The sequence below is a fragment of the Furipterus horrens genome, unplaced genomic scaffold (genome assembly GCF_987537825.1).
Source record: "Furipterus horrens unplaced genomic scaffold, mFurHor1.1.pri manual_scaffold_8, whole genome shotgun sequence".
Classification (NCBI taxonomy): Eukaryota; Metazoa; Chordata; class Mammalia; order Chiroptera; family Furipteridae; genus Furipterus; species Furipterus horrens.
The window spans coordinates 44,032,524-44,047,917 of NW_028327178.1; the positions used below are offsets into that span (position 1 = coordinate 44,032,524).

The following is a 15,394-nucleotide window of genomic DNA, read 5'->3' on the forward strand; positions in this document are numbered from 1 at the left end:
GAAAGGAGGAAGTAAAACTGTCATTATTTGCAGATGACATGATAGTATATTAGAAAACCCTATAAACTCCATGAAAAAACTATTTGACCTAATAAGTGAATTTGGCAAAATAGCAGGGTACAAAGTAAATATTCAGAAATCAAAGGCATTTTTGTACACCAAGACTGAAATATTAGAAACTGAAACTAGGGAAAAATCCATTTTACAATAGCAGCAAGAAAAATAAAGTACCTAGGAATAAACTTAACCAAAGAGGTAAAAGACCTATACTCAGAAAACTACATAACCTGAAGAAGGAAATTAAGGAAGACACAAATAAATGGAAACATATACCGTTCATGGGTTGGAAGAATTAACGTCATTAAAATGTCCATACTACCCAAAGAAATTTATAGATTCAATGCAATTCCTATTAAAATACCAATGACATATTTCACAGATTTACAACAAATATTTCAAAAATGTATATGGAACCAAAAATGACCCCAAATAGCCTCAGCAATCTTGAGAAAAAAAGAACAAAGTAGAAGGGACCACAATACCTGACATCAAACTATATTACAAGGTCACTGTAATCAAAACAGTCTGGTACTAGCATAAGAATAGACATAGAAACAGAATAGAAAGCTCAGAAATAAACCATGTCTCTATGTTCAATTAATATTTGACAAAGGGGGCAGGAGCATAAAATGGAGTAAAAATGGCCTTTTCAATAAATGGTGTTGGGAGATCTGGACAGGTACATGCAAAAAAATGAAACTAGACCACCAACTTACACGGTATACCAGAATAAACTCGAAATGTATAAAAGACTTAAATATAAGCCATAACACCATAAAAGTCCTAGAGAAAACATAGCATAATTTCAGATATCCCACACAGCAATATTTTCACCAACATATCTCCTAGGGCAAGAGAAATAAATGAAAGAATAAACAAATGGGACTACATCAAATTAAAAAGTTTACGTATGGCTAAAGAAAACATCATCAAAATGAAAAGGGATCCAATCGTATGGGAAAACAAAATTGCCAGTAATACCTCGGACAAGGACTTGATCTCCAAAATATATAAGGAACTCATACGTCTCAATACCAGGAAGGAAGACAAAAAAATCCAATAAAAAAATGTCCAAAGGACAGAAACAGACACTTCTCTAAGGAGGACATATAGAGGCCCATAGACATGAAAGAATGCTCAACATCACTAGCCATCAGAGATGCAAATTAAAACCACAATGAGATACCACCTCATACCAGTCAGAATAGCCATCATTAACAAATCAACAAACACAAATGCTGGTGAGGATGTGGAGAAAAGGGAACCCCAGTGCACTGTTGGTGGGAATGCAGCCTGGTGCAGCCACTGTGGAAAACAGGAATTTCCTCAAAAAACTAAAAATGGAACTGTATTTTTATCCAGTAATTCCACTGCTGGGATTATACCTGAAGAATCCTGAAACACCAATTCAAAAGAACCTATGCACCCCTAGGTTCATAGTAGCCTTATTTACAATAGCCAAGTGCTGGAAAGAGCCTAAATGCCCATCAGTAAACAAGTGAATCAAAAATTTACACAATGGAATACTATGCAGCGGGAAAAAAGAAGGAACTCCTACCTTTTGTGACAGCATGGATGGAACTGAAGAGTATTATGCTTAGTGAAATAAGCCAGGCTGCGAAAGACAAATACCACATGATATCACCTAATACAGGAACCTAATGAACAAAACAAACAAATAAGCAAAATAGAACCAGAGGCATGGAAACAAGGAAGAGACTGACAATGACAAAGGGGGGTGGAGGAGAGGGAGAAGGAGGAGGAAGAGAGGGAAGGGTTTATGAACATGTATAAATGATCCATGGAGATGGACAACAGGGTGGGGATTGACTGTGGGAGTTGGGGTGCATGGATAGGGAAGTGGAGAGCAATGGGGGAAAAATGGGACAACTATAATGGAACAACAATTTAAAAAAAGGAAAAAATCATAAATGGGATATTTACAAATAAGTAAGTTAAGAACAATTGAAAAGATCTATTGTTCTTTGCTCTGTTTCAGTCTGTCTGAGAAAATTCTTCATTTAACAGGACAGGAAAGTAGCTGTTGCTTATAAATTTTAAATTTTGAAGCCTGGGGATTCACTGAATTTATTTTGAAGGTGCCTTGTCCAATGCAATGCCTCTGGCAAATGGAGCTATGTAAAATTGCATCAGTGGAACTGGGGCATTCCAAAACAGTGATCAAGCTAGATAGTGCAGCCAGTTAATTTTCTCAGAGACATTTCTGTCTCTTTCCCTATCAAAATGCATTAAAAAAAAAAAAAGGGAGAGAGCATCTTATCACTAACTTATGAATATGTAAAATGTTTACTTAGGATGTATTGCTTGCAATCAAAATTTATTCAAGGTGTTCAGCCTACAAGGAATTTCTTTTTCCATCATTAGATATGCAACACAGAAACAGCAGTAAAAATACCTAAAAGTACATCTAGAAATCAGGGAGAAATTTTTTTGAGTTCTAGAAAGCTTTGGAGAAAAGGGGGGCACATACTAAGTGTGACAAACTTAGGAAAGGCCAGCATGGTGGGCGTACAAACTCATAGATGGAAAGTAATCACATAAAATGATCTGAATATAAAAATTCCTAACTAAAAGTGAGTCATGGTGGGTAGTCCACCCTAGGCCTGTAGCTTCCTTGACTAAGGTCAGGCTTTACCTTAAGCAAACCTATTTTTGTCCTTTTGCATCTGAGATAACATACCTTTGAAATATCAGTGTAATCTTTCGCAGACCTCTCTGGGCACATCCACTGCACCAGAACTGGAGAGCAGAGAACTCCTTATTCTTGTTCCCTGAATATCATCTGTCTGTGCTGTAAATGTTAGTTAAATGTCCTGTACCCACCAATGTAAAAGAAGCATGCATCTCTCCATTTTACCTTTTATCAAATCCCAGAGATTTTTCTGCTTTGCTTCCTCCCACCCCCTTAATCTACCACCAATGGATTTCATATAACCCTCCTTATGCCTCCTCCTTTGATTGTAATGTATAAAATGAACTACAAACTGCTATTCTCCAGAGCACTTTCTCTATCCATTGAGATTTTGCTTCCCAGCAATTGTCCTCAATGTGGCTCAAATAAACTCATAAAAATTCTTGACAGGTTTGGACATTTCTTTTGTTGACAAAGCTAAGATGAGGAAAGAGAAGGGTGGGACTCCCAGGCAGGTCTCATGACTCTTGACCACATCCTATATGTGAAATCAATTGATCTTGATCAAATGTCTTGTGCCTAGATGACTGAGCACAGTGATGAGGGAAATGGACCCACCTGCTGTCTCTGTAGTGATCATGCACCCTTCCGTCTGGGTGTCCTGGGACCCAGCAGGCTCACTGCTTCAAGAGAAGGACCCTCAAGTACAGAGCCTGATGAGCATCTTTTATCTTGACCAACAGTGAAGGAACAGATATTATGAAGTAGTTCTCTGCATTTTTGCTTTAGGTGAGTTGGTCATACAGTTAAGAATGTAAGTGACTATGGGGCACTTTTTATTTAACAGCAGAAATTCCTTTAGATTGTTTCAGAAAACTGAGTTTTCAAGTGCTTAAGGTAGTTGGCAGCTTATAAAGAATTCACACTTGAAGCATTCTGCCAATTATGTCCACATTATTGCTTATGGCTGGAACAAGATGACCTGCCCAATTAGTCTGTTTCCTAATGTGCTTAAGCTTTGTCTTCAGGAAGCTCTTGGAGGGCTCTCTGGTTGGTGAGTTTGATGTGTCTCTTCCTCTGGTTAGAGACCAGGAAAAGAAGAGAGACTGTAGGGTCTTGGCCTCAATTCTTACTAAGAGTCAAGAGCCTTCTTCCATCTTCCCAGAGCTGTCCCCACACTCGATACAGGTGGGCTTGTGTCTAGAGAAACACATATGATAAATATTATCTCACTTAATTGACTGCACATCAGAATCTTTACACCCTTCATTGCATGGGAGAGCCCATGTCAGTTTTGGCGAATCCTCAGTATTTTTTCACAATACCTAGCATTGAACAGGTGCTCAGAATAAAATTTATTTACTGATGGATGCCATTTATAGCTGATTAAGTATAGTATTGCAGTCATCTCAATGAGAAATTGGTCCTCAAACTCTGGCACTAGAATGCAGCTTCCTAGTATAACTTCGATACAATGGGAAAATAGATTTGGCTCAGTCAGTTTAACTTCACTCTCAAATTTGAGAATTAGCTATATCAAAGAGAAGTTGTGGTTGTTAGCTGTTAGTTTTAGATACACACACACCTGTGTGTTCCCTTCATTTTTCCTTTCTGTCACTCCCCTTCATTCCTGTGCTCTGTTTTTTCCCTAAGACATTTCCCGAACAAAAAGTGGTGTTAGGACGTGGAGGTTACTAGAGCCACACAGACAGATACAGATTGGTTACACAAGTCAGCTTTTTACCTTTTTTTGTTATTTTCCCCTCTGGGTGGCTCTTTTGAAGGCTGAGATGACTTCAGTCCATTATTTGCATGATATGCCATTTAGAGTTCATGGACAGACTATGTCCTTACATGGTTTAATTTTCTGCTTGGATCTTGCAAAATTTCTACTTAGGGAACTTTCTTCCATTTGAAAATCAAAAGACCCAACACCTGCCATCAAAACATAGAAATAAAATCGAACAATGGCTTCATTTAGTAGAGTAGGGAACACAGCAAAGCCTTATTATAGTCTACATAATTCTCAGGCAAGTGTCCTGTTAGCTCACAGATATTACAGTTAATCTATGCAAATAACCTCACTCTAGTGTTCATTAAATGCAGCAGGTAAACGCAAATACATAGTTCTCTTCAATACGTACTGGAGAACACAACTCTTTGGTCTGGATTTTATGTAACATTATTCTGTGGAGTTGCTTTATCCACGAAAGAAATTGGTAGAGATGAGTGTAACTCACGAACAGGCAGAAAATACACAAGCAAATGAAAAGACAGATGGCTATCAGTGTCTGAACTGTTAAGAAGCAAAGGCGACTTGTGGAATAAATGGCTTTCAATGTTGATAGAAAAAGTTCAGAGGAGGACATCAGCAGAGACTGAAACGGCCTTTCAAAAATGTGTGTAGTGTATATTAGAACCTGGGGCTGCGCTTCAGAAGCTTTTAGGCAGTGTTGGGGTTGTCCTCCCTACTGTGCCTTGCTGCCCCGCTAGTTGACTTGGAAACTGTTAAATGAATGGATAAAGCAGAGGCGGGTGAAGAAAAAGAGGATCTGCGTTCATTTCCCCCTAAACTCTGCTAAATCCAAATGTGGAGGAATGGCCGTGTCTTGCCATTAGAGGAAATCCGAGCCGCCTCTGATAAAGGACAGATAAAGATGTCCCTCTTTCACCCTGGGAAGTCGGCACCCATGCACGACGTGAGGACTGCGACTCACCGACTCACCGGCTGCGGCCACTTCCCGAGGGGCCGGGGGCGCGCCTGTTGGAAGGTGGTAGGCGGAGTTGCCCGTTTTCTGGGAAGAGACCAAAGGAATGAATAATTGGAACTTCTGTAATATAGACCCTTCTCCCGAACCCTTTAGCCCTTTCACCCCAAACCCCTGCTGAGAGGCAAGGGGACTGGAGACAGGGAGTCGTGGTGGAGGGAGAGTCACGTTTCCAAGAGGGAAGTGAAATAAAGAGGGCGGCACCCGGGGGGACCTGTGCGTCATTGAGGGACCGAGGAGAAACGCGGGCGCACTGGGGTGGAAAAGAAGTGGGATCGAGAAACTGGAGGGGGCAGCCGCGGAGCGCGGTGGGGTCGTCGCGAAGCGCCCGAACCTTTACCTTCTCCCGCAGCGCTCCGGCCGGCCACGCTCAGGATCCCGCAGGCGGGTAGCCCGCCGCTCGCAGAATGTGCCCTCGGACACGGCCGCGGCCCCGCGTGGCCTGGTGCTGGGCGCTGGCCCTGCTGGCCCTAGGCAGCGCGGGGCTGTGCCAAGCCGGCCCGCAGTCCAGGCACCCCGCGCGGCCCAGTGCCAGGAACAAGTAAGTGTGGGGCCCCTCCCCTCGACCCCAGGACGGCGAGGCTCATTCCCAGAGTCCTGGGCCCTCGCCTCCTCCTCCCCGACCTCCGGCCGAGCCCCGAAACTGCTCTGCCAGCGGTGACGAGCAGCAGCCGGGAGTCCCCCTGTAGGGCACCTCCTCCCGGGTGGCAATGCACTCCTTGGTCGGTGCAGGGTCCCGGGGGGCCTCGCCAGCGCCTCAACCAGTGCTGTCTCCGGGGCGGTGTGCGCTGTGGTGTACCGCAGAGCAGAGCGAACAGAAAACTCCCAGGAGTTGCTGGAGTCTCTGGAACCGGGGTGCTTTTCCCAGTCTCTCGTTGGCTCTCCAAAGGCGCACTGGCGCACCTTCCAGAGCTCGGCTTTGCTGAGCTCCTGCCTCAGCGGACACCACGACCTCCCTGACCCTTGCTTCATCTGCTGGTGTATTAGCTTGTCTCCTCTCCCCCAGCTTCATTGTTCTCGAGGGTTTACACTGAGCTCCTCTCCCCCTCTTTCCTTCAACCCAGGAACTGGTGCGCCTACATCGTCAACAAGAATGTGAGCTGCTCTGTGCAGGAGGGAAGTGAGAGTTTTATTCAGGCGCAGTACAACTGTGCCTGGAACCAGATGCCCTGCCCGTCCACGCTAGTGTAAGTCCTGGAGTTGAGGAGCGGCCGGGGGCGGTGGGGTGGGGTCGGAGCGTTGCGCTCCAGCGGGTCGGTAAATCTCTTCCAGAACTGGTGAAAACCCCGCAGCTGAAAAGTTTGAGTGCTGAGCGGGGTCCCGGGCGCGCCGGGTTATTTACGAAGCATGTGTTACCCTGAGTGAGCGTTGAGGATGCGCACGATTTGTCTGTGATCACCAGGGAAGAGGGGATGAGCAAAGCCCCCCCCCCCCCCCCGTCTCTCCAATTTTATGACTAACATAAGGCAGCTGGACCTAATTAGATCCATATTGTGTGTTGTGGGGCATACAGATACTCCAAGATGTATACTGCTAAAAATATTTAAATGTAGGGTTAGCTGAGTGTCCTGAAACAGACGACTTTTGTCACGTTTCCGCATGGAACTGAGCTCTTCCAGTGTTGTACATCTCTAAAGTCCCAGGAATAACTTGCTTAAAGGTGTAACGTCGTAGTTTTTTTCAAGTTAGATTTCGGGATTGGCTAAGAGGTTGTCATGAGAAAATGATTCTTAAAGACAAGGAGAAGAATTAATCATCCTTATGCTTAAAAAGATTTCACCATCTTTAAAAAATAGAGTACAGATTCCGTTAGATACATCCCACTCATTCAGTGGTCATCCAGAAAGTCTTTGTGTTTTTGTGTAAATCAGATATCAGAGGATGAGCCCCTGTGAATAAATGGCTGTTGGGGAACACATGTGATGGTTGAAATTAATTGTTTTCCCCTAAGAATAAGTTGTTTGTCTTAGAGCACAGTTGTCGTTACAGCAAAGAATAATAGCCAGTAGGCGGATCTGTCTTTGGCAAAGGGACAGACTAAAATTTGTATTCCAGAAAATCTCATTCCAGAAGACAGATGAACCTTCAGGCATATGAGGTACAAGTGGTCCCTAAATACCAAACCCCCTCCCATGGGCTGCTGTGAGAACTGCAAACAGGAAAGGGATAATTCCTCTCAGTTTAACAACTTAGAAGAGATTCCCACTTTTTAGTACATAGAAAAACAGGCTGAAGTGGAAGCGCTGGCTGTCCCATTGAGTTGGGTAGATTGTCAGAGGGGTGCAGTAGCCTCGTGCTGTCTGCATCACTATTGGGTAGGAAGCAGACGTCATGGTCGATGGTTAGCAGTCAATGACTGGTAGAGACATGTAAGTATTCAGTACAGTTTGAATTAATTTCTATAAGATTTTATCTTTTAATCAGGATTATTTCATTTGTTTTACACCAGAATAGACTTTTGTGGTTTATTCTAACCTTAATATTTACTTCTGACAACTTAGAAAGAAATAACATTTTCATTTGAGGAGGTAATACTTTTTATTTAAATGATTTTTTTGTTAATTTTCTGAAGTTATTTTAGTGCTTGGAAAATCCAGCAATGATTTAATTGTTGTATTTGACCAAAACTCAGTGAAACAAATTCTCTGTCTTCAGTGGGGAGTGATTCACCACCAGGTCAACAGGTTACTGAAAGGCATTTGGAGCGTATTTTTGCCACCCAATGGGAAAGGCAACAAAAATTGCTGTAAAAAAATGTCAGATGCTTCTATTAATGTATTAAACAAAACCAAAATAAGTGATCTTGGTATTTTTCTTCAATCACCATATAAACATTCAAGTGTGTTTTTTAAAAAAAAATACTGTATTGAAGGTGAAATTAAAAAAATAAAAACTGTTTTAGCTGATCAAGCTGAAACATTTGAAATTAACTTAGGCAGTTAATTCAGTCTTGACCTTTTTCTTACTGTTTCTTTAGAGACAGGAAAAGAATAGTTTACCTTATTTTTCAACTACTAAATGTTTTCTAAATTGGGAGGATTGGATGAATGAAAACAAAGGGAGGAACATTTTTTGCATTTAAAAGAGGAGGAATGGCTGTTTGACACAGGATTTCCCAGATTTTCTGATGAGTGCAGAAGCCTGAGTAATTTCTCTCAGTTCACAGGTACTGTTAGGTGAGGTCTTCATTATTTGAGCCTTAGACCCTGAGTCCTGTGGAAGTGAGTGTTCTTGAGGGCAACTTTCCAGGTGGTTTTAGAAGCATAGGCATGCCTTGTTTCATTGCACTTCACAGGTGTTGCATTTTTTATAAACTGAGGGCAAGACCATCAACCAGCAAAAAAATTATGTCTCACCCTTTTGCAATGCTCACTTTATTATGGTGGTCTGAAATTGAACCCACTGTCTCCAAGGTTTGCCCGTATAGGACTGAAGGTTGGCCAAGATGCTGGAGCTAGAAATGCAGTTTAGCACCTGGTGACAGTTGAGTGTCTGGGAGTGGCAGGTGTGAGCTAGCGAGGCCATGATACAGTTGACAGAGAGCAGGGTTGTTAGGGGCAATGGAGGGAAGGGAGGAAGAGAAGCCAGGCCAGGACAGAGAGCAAAGCCAAGATTTGGGAGGAGGAAACTGCATCTTAGAGATCCCAGGAGGAGAGGTCCAGGAGGCTGAGGGGTCCAGAGGGGCCAGAGGTGTTAGCTAGCAGGAAGATTTACTTATGCAGAAAGAGACAGGTTCAGGTCAGTTTCAGGGGCACAGGGATTGTAGCTACTGTGAGATTAAAGGAGATATGTGGACATCCAGTTAACCAAGAATCAAAAATGTTTCAAAGGCTTTGGTGGAGAAAGGGAGTTGATGGTAGCCAAGCAGGTGAAAAATTCCTGAGAGAGAGAGAGAGAGAGAACTCTGCATGCTTTAGGAGAGAAGTGAAGAAGCCAAAGGGAGAAATTGGGTATACTCTGAGACAGAGGTAGGAATTGGCTAGGAAACAAGGGGTTTTATGGGGAAGTTCACACAAATAAGGTGAGAACGTCTGTGCCTGGCCATATTATTGGGTACTAAGCCTCCGTATAGACAATGGTCTGCATGCATGTATGAAGGGCCTTAGATTCCGTCGGCAGCCGTCCGTCTCGAGAGACGATGGTGTAGCTTCTTAAGTGTCTATCTGCACCGCCGAGAATGGCTGTGCAGTCCGACACGGGAGTGACACGGCATCTGTCTCCTCCCGTGTTGAATTGACATCTTGCGATGACGCTGGAGTGTCCTCTCCGGTGGAGCTGAAGCTACAGAGCCTGGGCAGGGTGATATGGAGGGTCCGCTGTTGCCCATGCAGCAGACCCCCCCTCTCTTCGCAGCTGAAGGATCCAAGGGAAAGACGGAGTCGATACAGCTTGGCTTCAGGTGCGCCGCAGGAGTTGCCGGTGTTGACTACAACGTCAAACCGCCTTAGGGACTCCGGCTCCGGATTTTCTGTCGGGGTTTACTCCCTTAGCCTTTCCCCAGAAGAGGTATGCCGCAAGGCAGCGGAGGTTTTTTGGAGTCAGAGTTTTCCTTCTCTGAAAGGGCCTTAGATTACAGATTGCAAATTGCATATCAATATGTGAAACTAGGAGCAGAGAGGGTTTGTACATGATATATGGGCATTTTGAGCAATTACTTCTGAAACTGTAGAGAACCTTCTGAGTGTCAGGCACTGTGTTAGGACTTTTTATTCTACATACTGGTTTAATTCTTGTGACAACCATTCAAAATGAATACCATTGTCTCCATTTTATCAGTGAGGACACAGATGGGAGATATTCTCTGACTTGCTTGTGGTCACATAACAGTAAGTGGCTGAGCTGCCTCCAAAACCAGGGCTGCTGGCCTTTGGGGACTGGCCTCTGTCCCTATGGCAATGGAGAATGCATTTGTTTTCAGGTGAGCCTTCAGTAGATTGCACAGTCTCAACTCTAAAGAACGTTTACATCCTCTTTCATGCAAGGCGATTCCCACATACAAGTGATTGAGAACTGTCTGAAAGGCTTAATATAGCACTCCAGGCCTGACTTGGGGAGAACGTCTTTCTGGAGTGTATCATTAGAACATGATGAGCCCTTTTGTCTTCATTGCCTTCCATCTTTACAGCACCCCCTGGGGGTGTTATCCCCCTTTTGCAGGAGGGCATGTAGTTAGGAAGTAGCAGAGCTTGGATTCAAATCTAGGTCTGTTATTTCCAAGCCTTAGGCTCTTCCCACTGCACACCGCAGTCCCTTGCTGTCTAAACCCACACCCTGGGATGAGCACCCCAAGGGTGTGTGTGTGTGTGTGAGAGAGAGAGAGAGAGACGCCTGCCCCAGGGCTGTGACGCCACTGGCACTTCTGGAGATGTGGAAAGGGAGGGGTACGGGTCTGAGGCTTCACTGGTGTTTGGGTGTACCAGTGGTAGAAACAGCACTATCTTTCTTCTCCTTCTTGGACTAGGCATTGTTTCCTTTCAGGCATCATTCATGCCTTGTGGCAGTCGTTCCAGATGTTATATAACCTCCCACTCAGCGAGCAGTGAGTGGTCTTGCCGGTGGAGACATTTGGGGGCGTCCTGTGTGTAAAGCAGCTGCCTTGCTGGTGCCTTGTTGTTGGGTCTGAGGATCCTAGATGTAACGAAGGACTATTCCCCTACAGTGGCTTCCCTTCCAACTCAGGGCTGAGGCTCTGCAGATCTGGCCACCAGCTCTCTGACACCACAAACTGACTGGGGCTTATCACCATCTACCCAATCCTCCTGCCCCCCATATCTCCCCCTTCTTGGGTATGTTGCATCGTGGAGAAGTTTTTCCTATTAGCTCTTAAAAAAACAACTCATCAGTGGGGGCAGAGGGAGGGATCTGGTGGCGTCAACGGAAGGAACCTGTGCTGCTGTGATAACAGACCAAGAATTTGCCAATTTGCAGCAGGTGTGAGTTCTAAGTGCTTCGTTTCCAGAACTCCTATAATCCTCTGATTCCAATGGGAGTAGATGGTCATTCAGCTGGAAGAAAAGCTGTCTATTAGGGAGTAATCTCAGCCAGGAAAAGCTTTTTTTTTTAAACTAAGAACACTTAAGACTCGGGGAAAACATAAGAGCTTATGGTTTCTGGATACAATTCTACATTTTCTGCATCTCCAGGAACAGAATTCTGTTCAATTCTACACGTGCCTCTTGTGTGTATAGCTTTAGGGGATTTTTTCCCCTTTAGCTTTTAGACAAACAGCTTGCAGTCAATGGGCTGTTTTGAGTCTTTCTCCTGGGAACTGAGGGAAACTTGAATGAATTGAGGAGGCGTGAGGGAGCGTGGGAGAACACCTGCCATTCGTCGTGCACAGAGGAACCTTGATCCCAGAACCCGGTGCGCCCCGGGTGCGTTTCCTTCCTTGGGTTTTCCATCCTTACCTGCCTTTGGGGGCTGTATTTCTTGAGCTTCCTTAGATCCCTCAGAACTCCCTTTCAAGCTTCTTTGACTTTTTGCTCTTCCCCTTCCTAGCTTCCCAGTAGATCAGATGTAGAGCCTTTTGGCATTTCCAGAACACTTCCACGTGCACTGTTTTATTTTTTTCTCATCACAAGCTCAGCCAGAAGATTAGATACGGCAGAGACAGCGGTGTTGGAAAAAGAACTTTTATGCTTATGCGCTACATTTTCAACCTTATCTTGGAGAAAAATTAATGGGATTCATATAGAGGTTATGACCTTAAAGAAAAACCGTTTGCTTCTTGTTAAACCCTATTTTAGTCTTATTAATTGTTCATCTTCCATTGATCCATTCTACCATGTTGGCATTTGGTAAATAAATTAAAATTCTGAGGTAGGCAGAAGAGTCGAGGTGAGTGGGGCAGGCATCCCCTGAGGTAGTGTTACAGAACCCCTGGGCTGCTCCAATTGAAACAAACCCACGGGTTGTTTAGTAAGGGGCCTGATTGCCCGCCGCTGCCAAAATTATAACTCTCAATACCAGAGTTTAGTGAAAAGAAAAAGAATTGTTTACTTACAGTTATATAGATCTAATTATTTGCGGATTTCTGCTGTTAAGTCTTATGTTCTTTAAATCACCCATAAACACATGTCCTTGCCTCCCCCTACCAAACTAGGCTAGTTTTAGAAAAGTTAGAGATACCGTTTCCCTACTTTCTAAACACAGTTCAGCTTTACCAGTAGCTGCCAATCATTCAATTCTGATTGGGGAGACCTCGTCTGTGTTATGGTGTCCACCAGCTTTTAATCCAGAACCTCGTGGATTCTCAGCCTCCTTGTAAACTGCATGGTTAGTCCTTTGTAATACATATGGAGAGCCTTCCTTTTCAAAGCAGCAAGGTACGTCCCTTCCCCTTCCTTAAAACTGCATCGTCAGTCCCTGTTAAATCCACATGGTCAGCCTGGTTAAAATGTCTGCCACTTATTTTTAAATCCCGGACTGCGTCCTGTGATGCAGTGGGCATGGTCCCCGGTTCTGACCATTCACAGAACCTCACGCAGGCTCTGTGTGCTTTTTCCATACTATCCCACAGTCCAGGGCCCCTCCCATCTACCTGAGGCCTTGGATGCATTAAAGCCATTTTGCATAACAAAGACGCTAGACACTAGCTTCAGGCATGTGAAGGCATCCTGAAGCTGCTTCCTGCTCCCCATCCCCCAGCCACAAGCTCTGGGGTTTTTTTAGACACCCCTGTTTCTGTAACAGTTGTCCCCTGAGGCTGCTGGTGTGGCCATCGTGTTCTGAATGGCTTCCTGACTGAGCTCTACCACCACCAAGCTGTGTGACTTCAGGCAAGTTCCTCAATCTCTCCTAGGCACAGTTTCCTGGTTTACATCTCTCTGCATCATTGGAGAGGTGACATAGCCAATACAACTTGGAAAGTGCCCTAGCGCTGGCTGGTGTGGCTCAGTGGAATGAATGCTGACCTGTGAACTGGAAAGTCGCTGGTTCAATTCCCAGTCAGGCTACATGCCTAGGTTGTGGGCCAGGTCCCCAGTTAGGGGCCTGCGAGAGGCAACTGATCAGTGTTTCTCTTGCACATAGATGTTTCTCTCCCTCCCTTTCTACCCCCTGCAAAAAATGTAATAAATAAGATCTTTTTCTTTTCAGTTTTTATTTTATTTTTCTTTAGTAAGTAAAAAAAAAATTAGGTTGTACATAATTTTTTGTCAATTACAGTTGACATTCAATATTATTTTGGATTAGTTTTAGGTGTACAGCATAGTGAATAGACATATATACATACAATTTATGAAGTGATACGCCCAGCAATTCTAGTACCCACCTGGCACTATACATGGTTATTACAATATTATTGACTATATTTCCTATGCTGTATTTTACATCCCTGTGACTATTTTGTAACTTCCAATTTGCGCCTATTAATCCTTTCACCTTTTTCTTTTTAAAAAAATTTATTTATTGTTTCTTCTATTACAGTTGTCCCACTTTTTCCTCATTGTTCCACCCCACCCTGCCCACCCCTTTTCTCACAGTCAATCCCCACCCTGTTGTCATGTCCATGGGTCATTTATACTAGTTCCTTTATTAAACCCTTCCCCTTCTTATCCCTCCCCCCTCCCCCCTCCCCTCTTGTCACTGTTAGTCTGCTCCTTATTTACTTGCCTCTGGTTCAGTTTTGCTTGTTTGTTTGTGTTGTTCTTTAGTGTCCTGTATTGGGTGATATCATATGGTATTTGTCTTTCATTGCCTGGCTTATTTCGCTAAATATAATTCTCTGTAGTTCCATCCATGTCGTTGCAAATGGCAGGAGTTCCTTTTTTCTTTCTGCTGCATAGTATTCCATTGTGTAAATGTACCACAGTTTTTTTATCCACTCATCTACAGATGGGCACTTAGGCTGTTAAAAAAATTTTCTTTCCTTTAAGAAAAAGCACTCTATTACACTCATGTAAGGTACACTTAGTATGACTGTCTAATGAATACGTATGTTCTCATTGCTTTGTTTGAAGTGTTGTTGCCTCTCAGGTGGCTTTACCATCCAGGGCTTTGAATTTGAAGTTTCATGCTTCCTGACGTGTTAGAGAAAGACTGAAGTGTTAAAGAATGAAATAAACTCAGTGAACTAAGATAATAATTATGAAATTAAAATGACTCAAATTGACTTTTAAACATGAGGTTAACCTCTTAGAGACTGCTTTGTAAGCAGAGCCGGCAGTCGAGTTTCTTCAGGAATACACGTGAGCAGGTCCAGCCGCACTGGGCAGGGGCTGAGTGCCTGTTGCAGATCAGTAAAGAGAGGTGAGCTGCCTATTCCAGGCTGGTGTGAGTGGTGTTGAGCTGCTGGTCCCAGGCCATCTTCCACCCAGACACTAACACTCGGCTTTAGTTCTTTACTTTTACAACAAATCCACTTCCTCAGGTTGATACTATTAAGATGTTACTTACAAATGTTTACTGAGTGTGAATAATGTGGTAGGCACTGCATACGACAGTTAGAGGGTTCTACATACTGTTTTTTAAAACCTAAAACTGAGAAGCTGTGCCAGTGTTCAGATTACTTTCAGACTGTCACCCAAATCTTTTGATTTATTGGTTACAAGACCTTTTTACTATTCAGAAGTAATTGCTCCTGTCCTTAATGAAGCAGGTTTCTGGACTTTAAAAAACAATGAACTGCTTGATAAAATGATGTGAAATATATATAATAGTTTTAATGTGATAGGAGTTCACGTTGGAGGAGAAATAGTGAAATGATTAAAGTGAAACTCACCAGAAGCTTTCTTCTTTCCTTCCTGTTTTAAAGCAGTGATGGGTGTTGAAAACCCCAGGGAGGGTTCACACCACCAAACCCTGGTTTGAAAATGCTGTAGAAGCAAACTACTGGGTGTGTCAGGGCCCAGCTGTACTTTTCGGGTTTTTTTCCACCTAAAAAAATATTAGATGATTAGGGAATACGCCTAAA

The 15,394-nt window shown here is 43.6% G+C and overlaps 1 protein-coding gene and 1 long non-coding RNA gene across 3 annotated transcripts in view; one reads left to right on the forward strand and one right to left on the reverse strand.

Annotated features, from left to right (window-relative positions):
- Positions 1 to 5,747, reverse strand: part of LOC150002825 (uncharacterized) — a 48,987-nt gene extending 43,240 nt beyond the window's left edge. Inside the window, exons 1-2 of the long non-coding RNA XR_016512726.1 lie at positions 5,431 to 5,747; positions 4,458 to 4,648 (exon numbers count right to left, since the gene is read on the reverse strand). This is a non-coding gene — a long non-coding RNA (uncharacterized LOC150002825). The remainder of the gene's footprint in view (positions 1 to 4,457; positions 4,649 to 5,430) is intronic.
- EMILIN2 (elastin microfibril interfacer 2) overlaps positions 5,690 to 15,394 on the forward strand; it is a 51,086-nt gene continuing 41,381 nt past the window's right edge. The window contains exons 1-2 of one of the 2 annotated variants that reach the window (XM_090285764.1): positions 5,690 to 6,022; positions 6,546 to 6,668. In XM_090285764.1, the coding sequence (XP_090141890.1) occupies positions 5,889 to 6,022; positions 6,546 to 6,668 (257 nt within the window). In that variant the 5' untranslated portion in view covers positions 5,690 to 5,888. The remainder of the gene's footprint in view (positions 6,023 to 6,545; positions 6,669 to 15,394) is intronic. The other variant, XM_090285763.1, reaches the window with a different exon arrangement.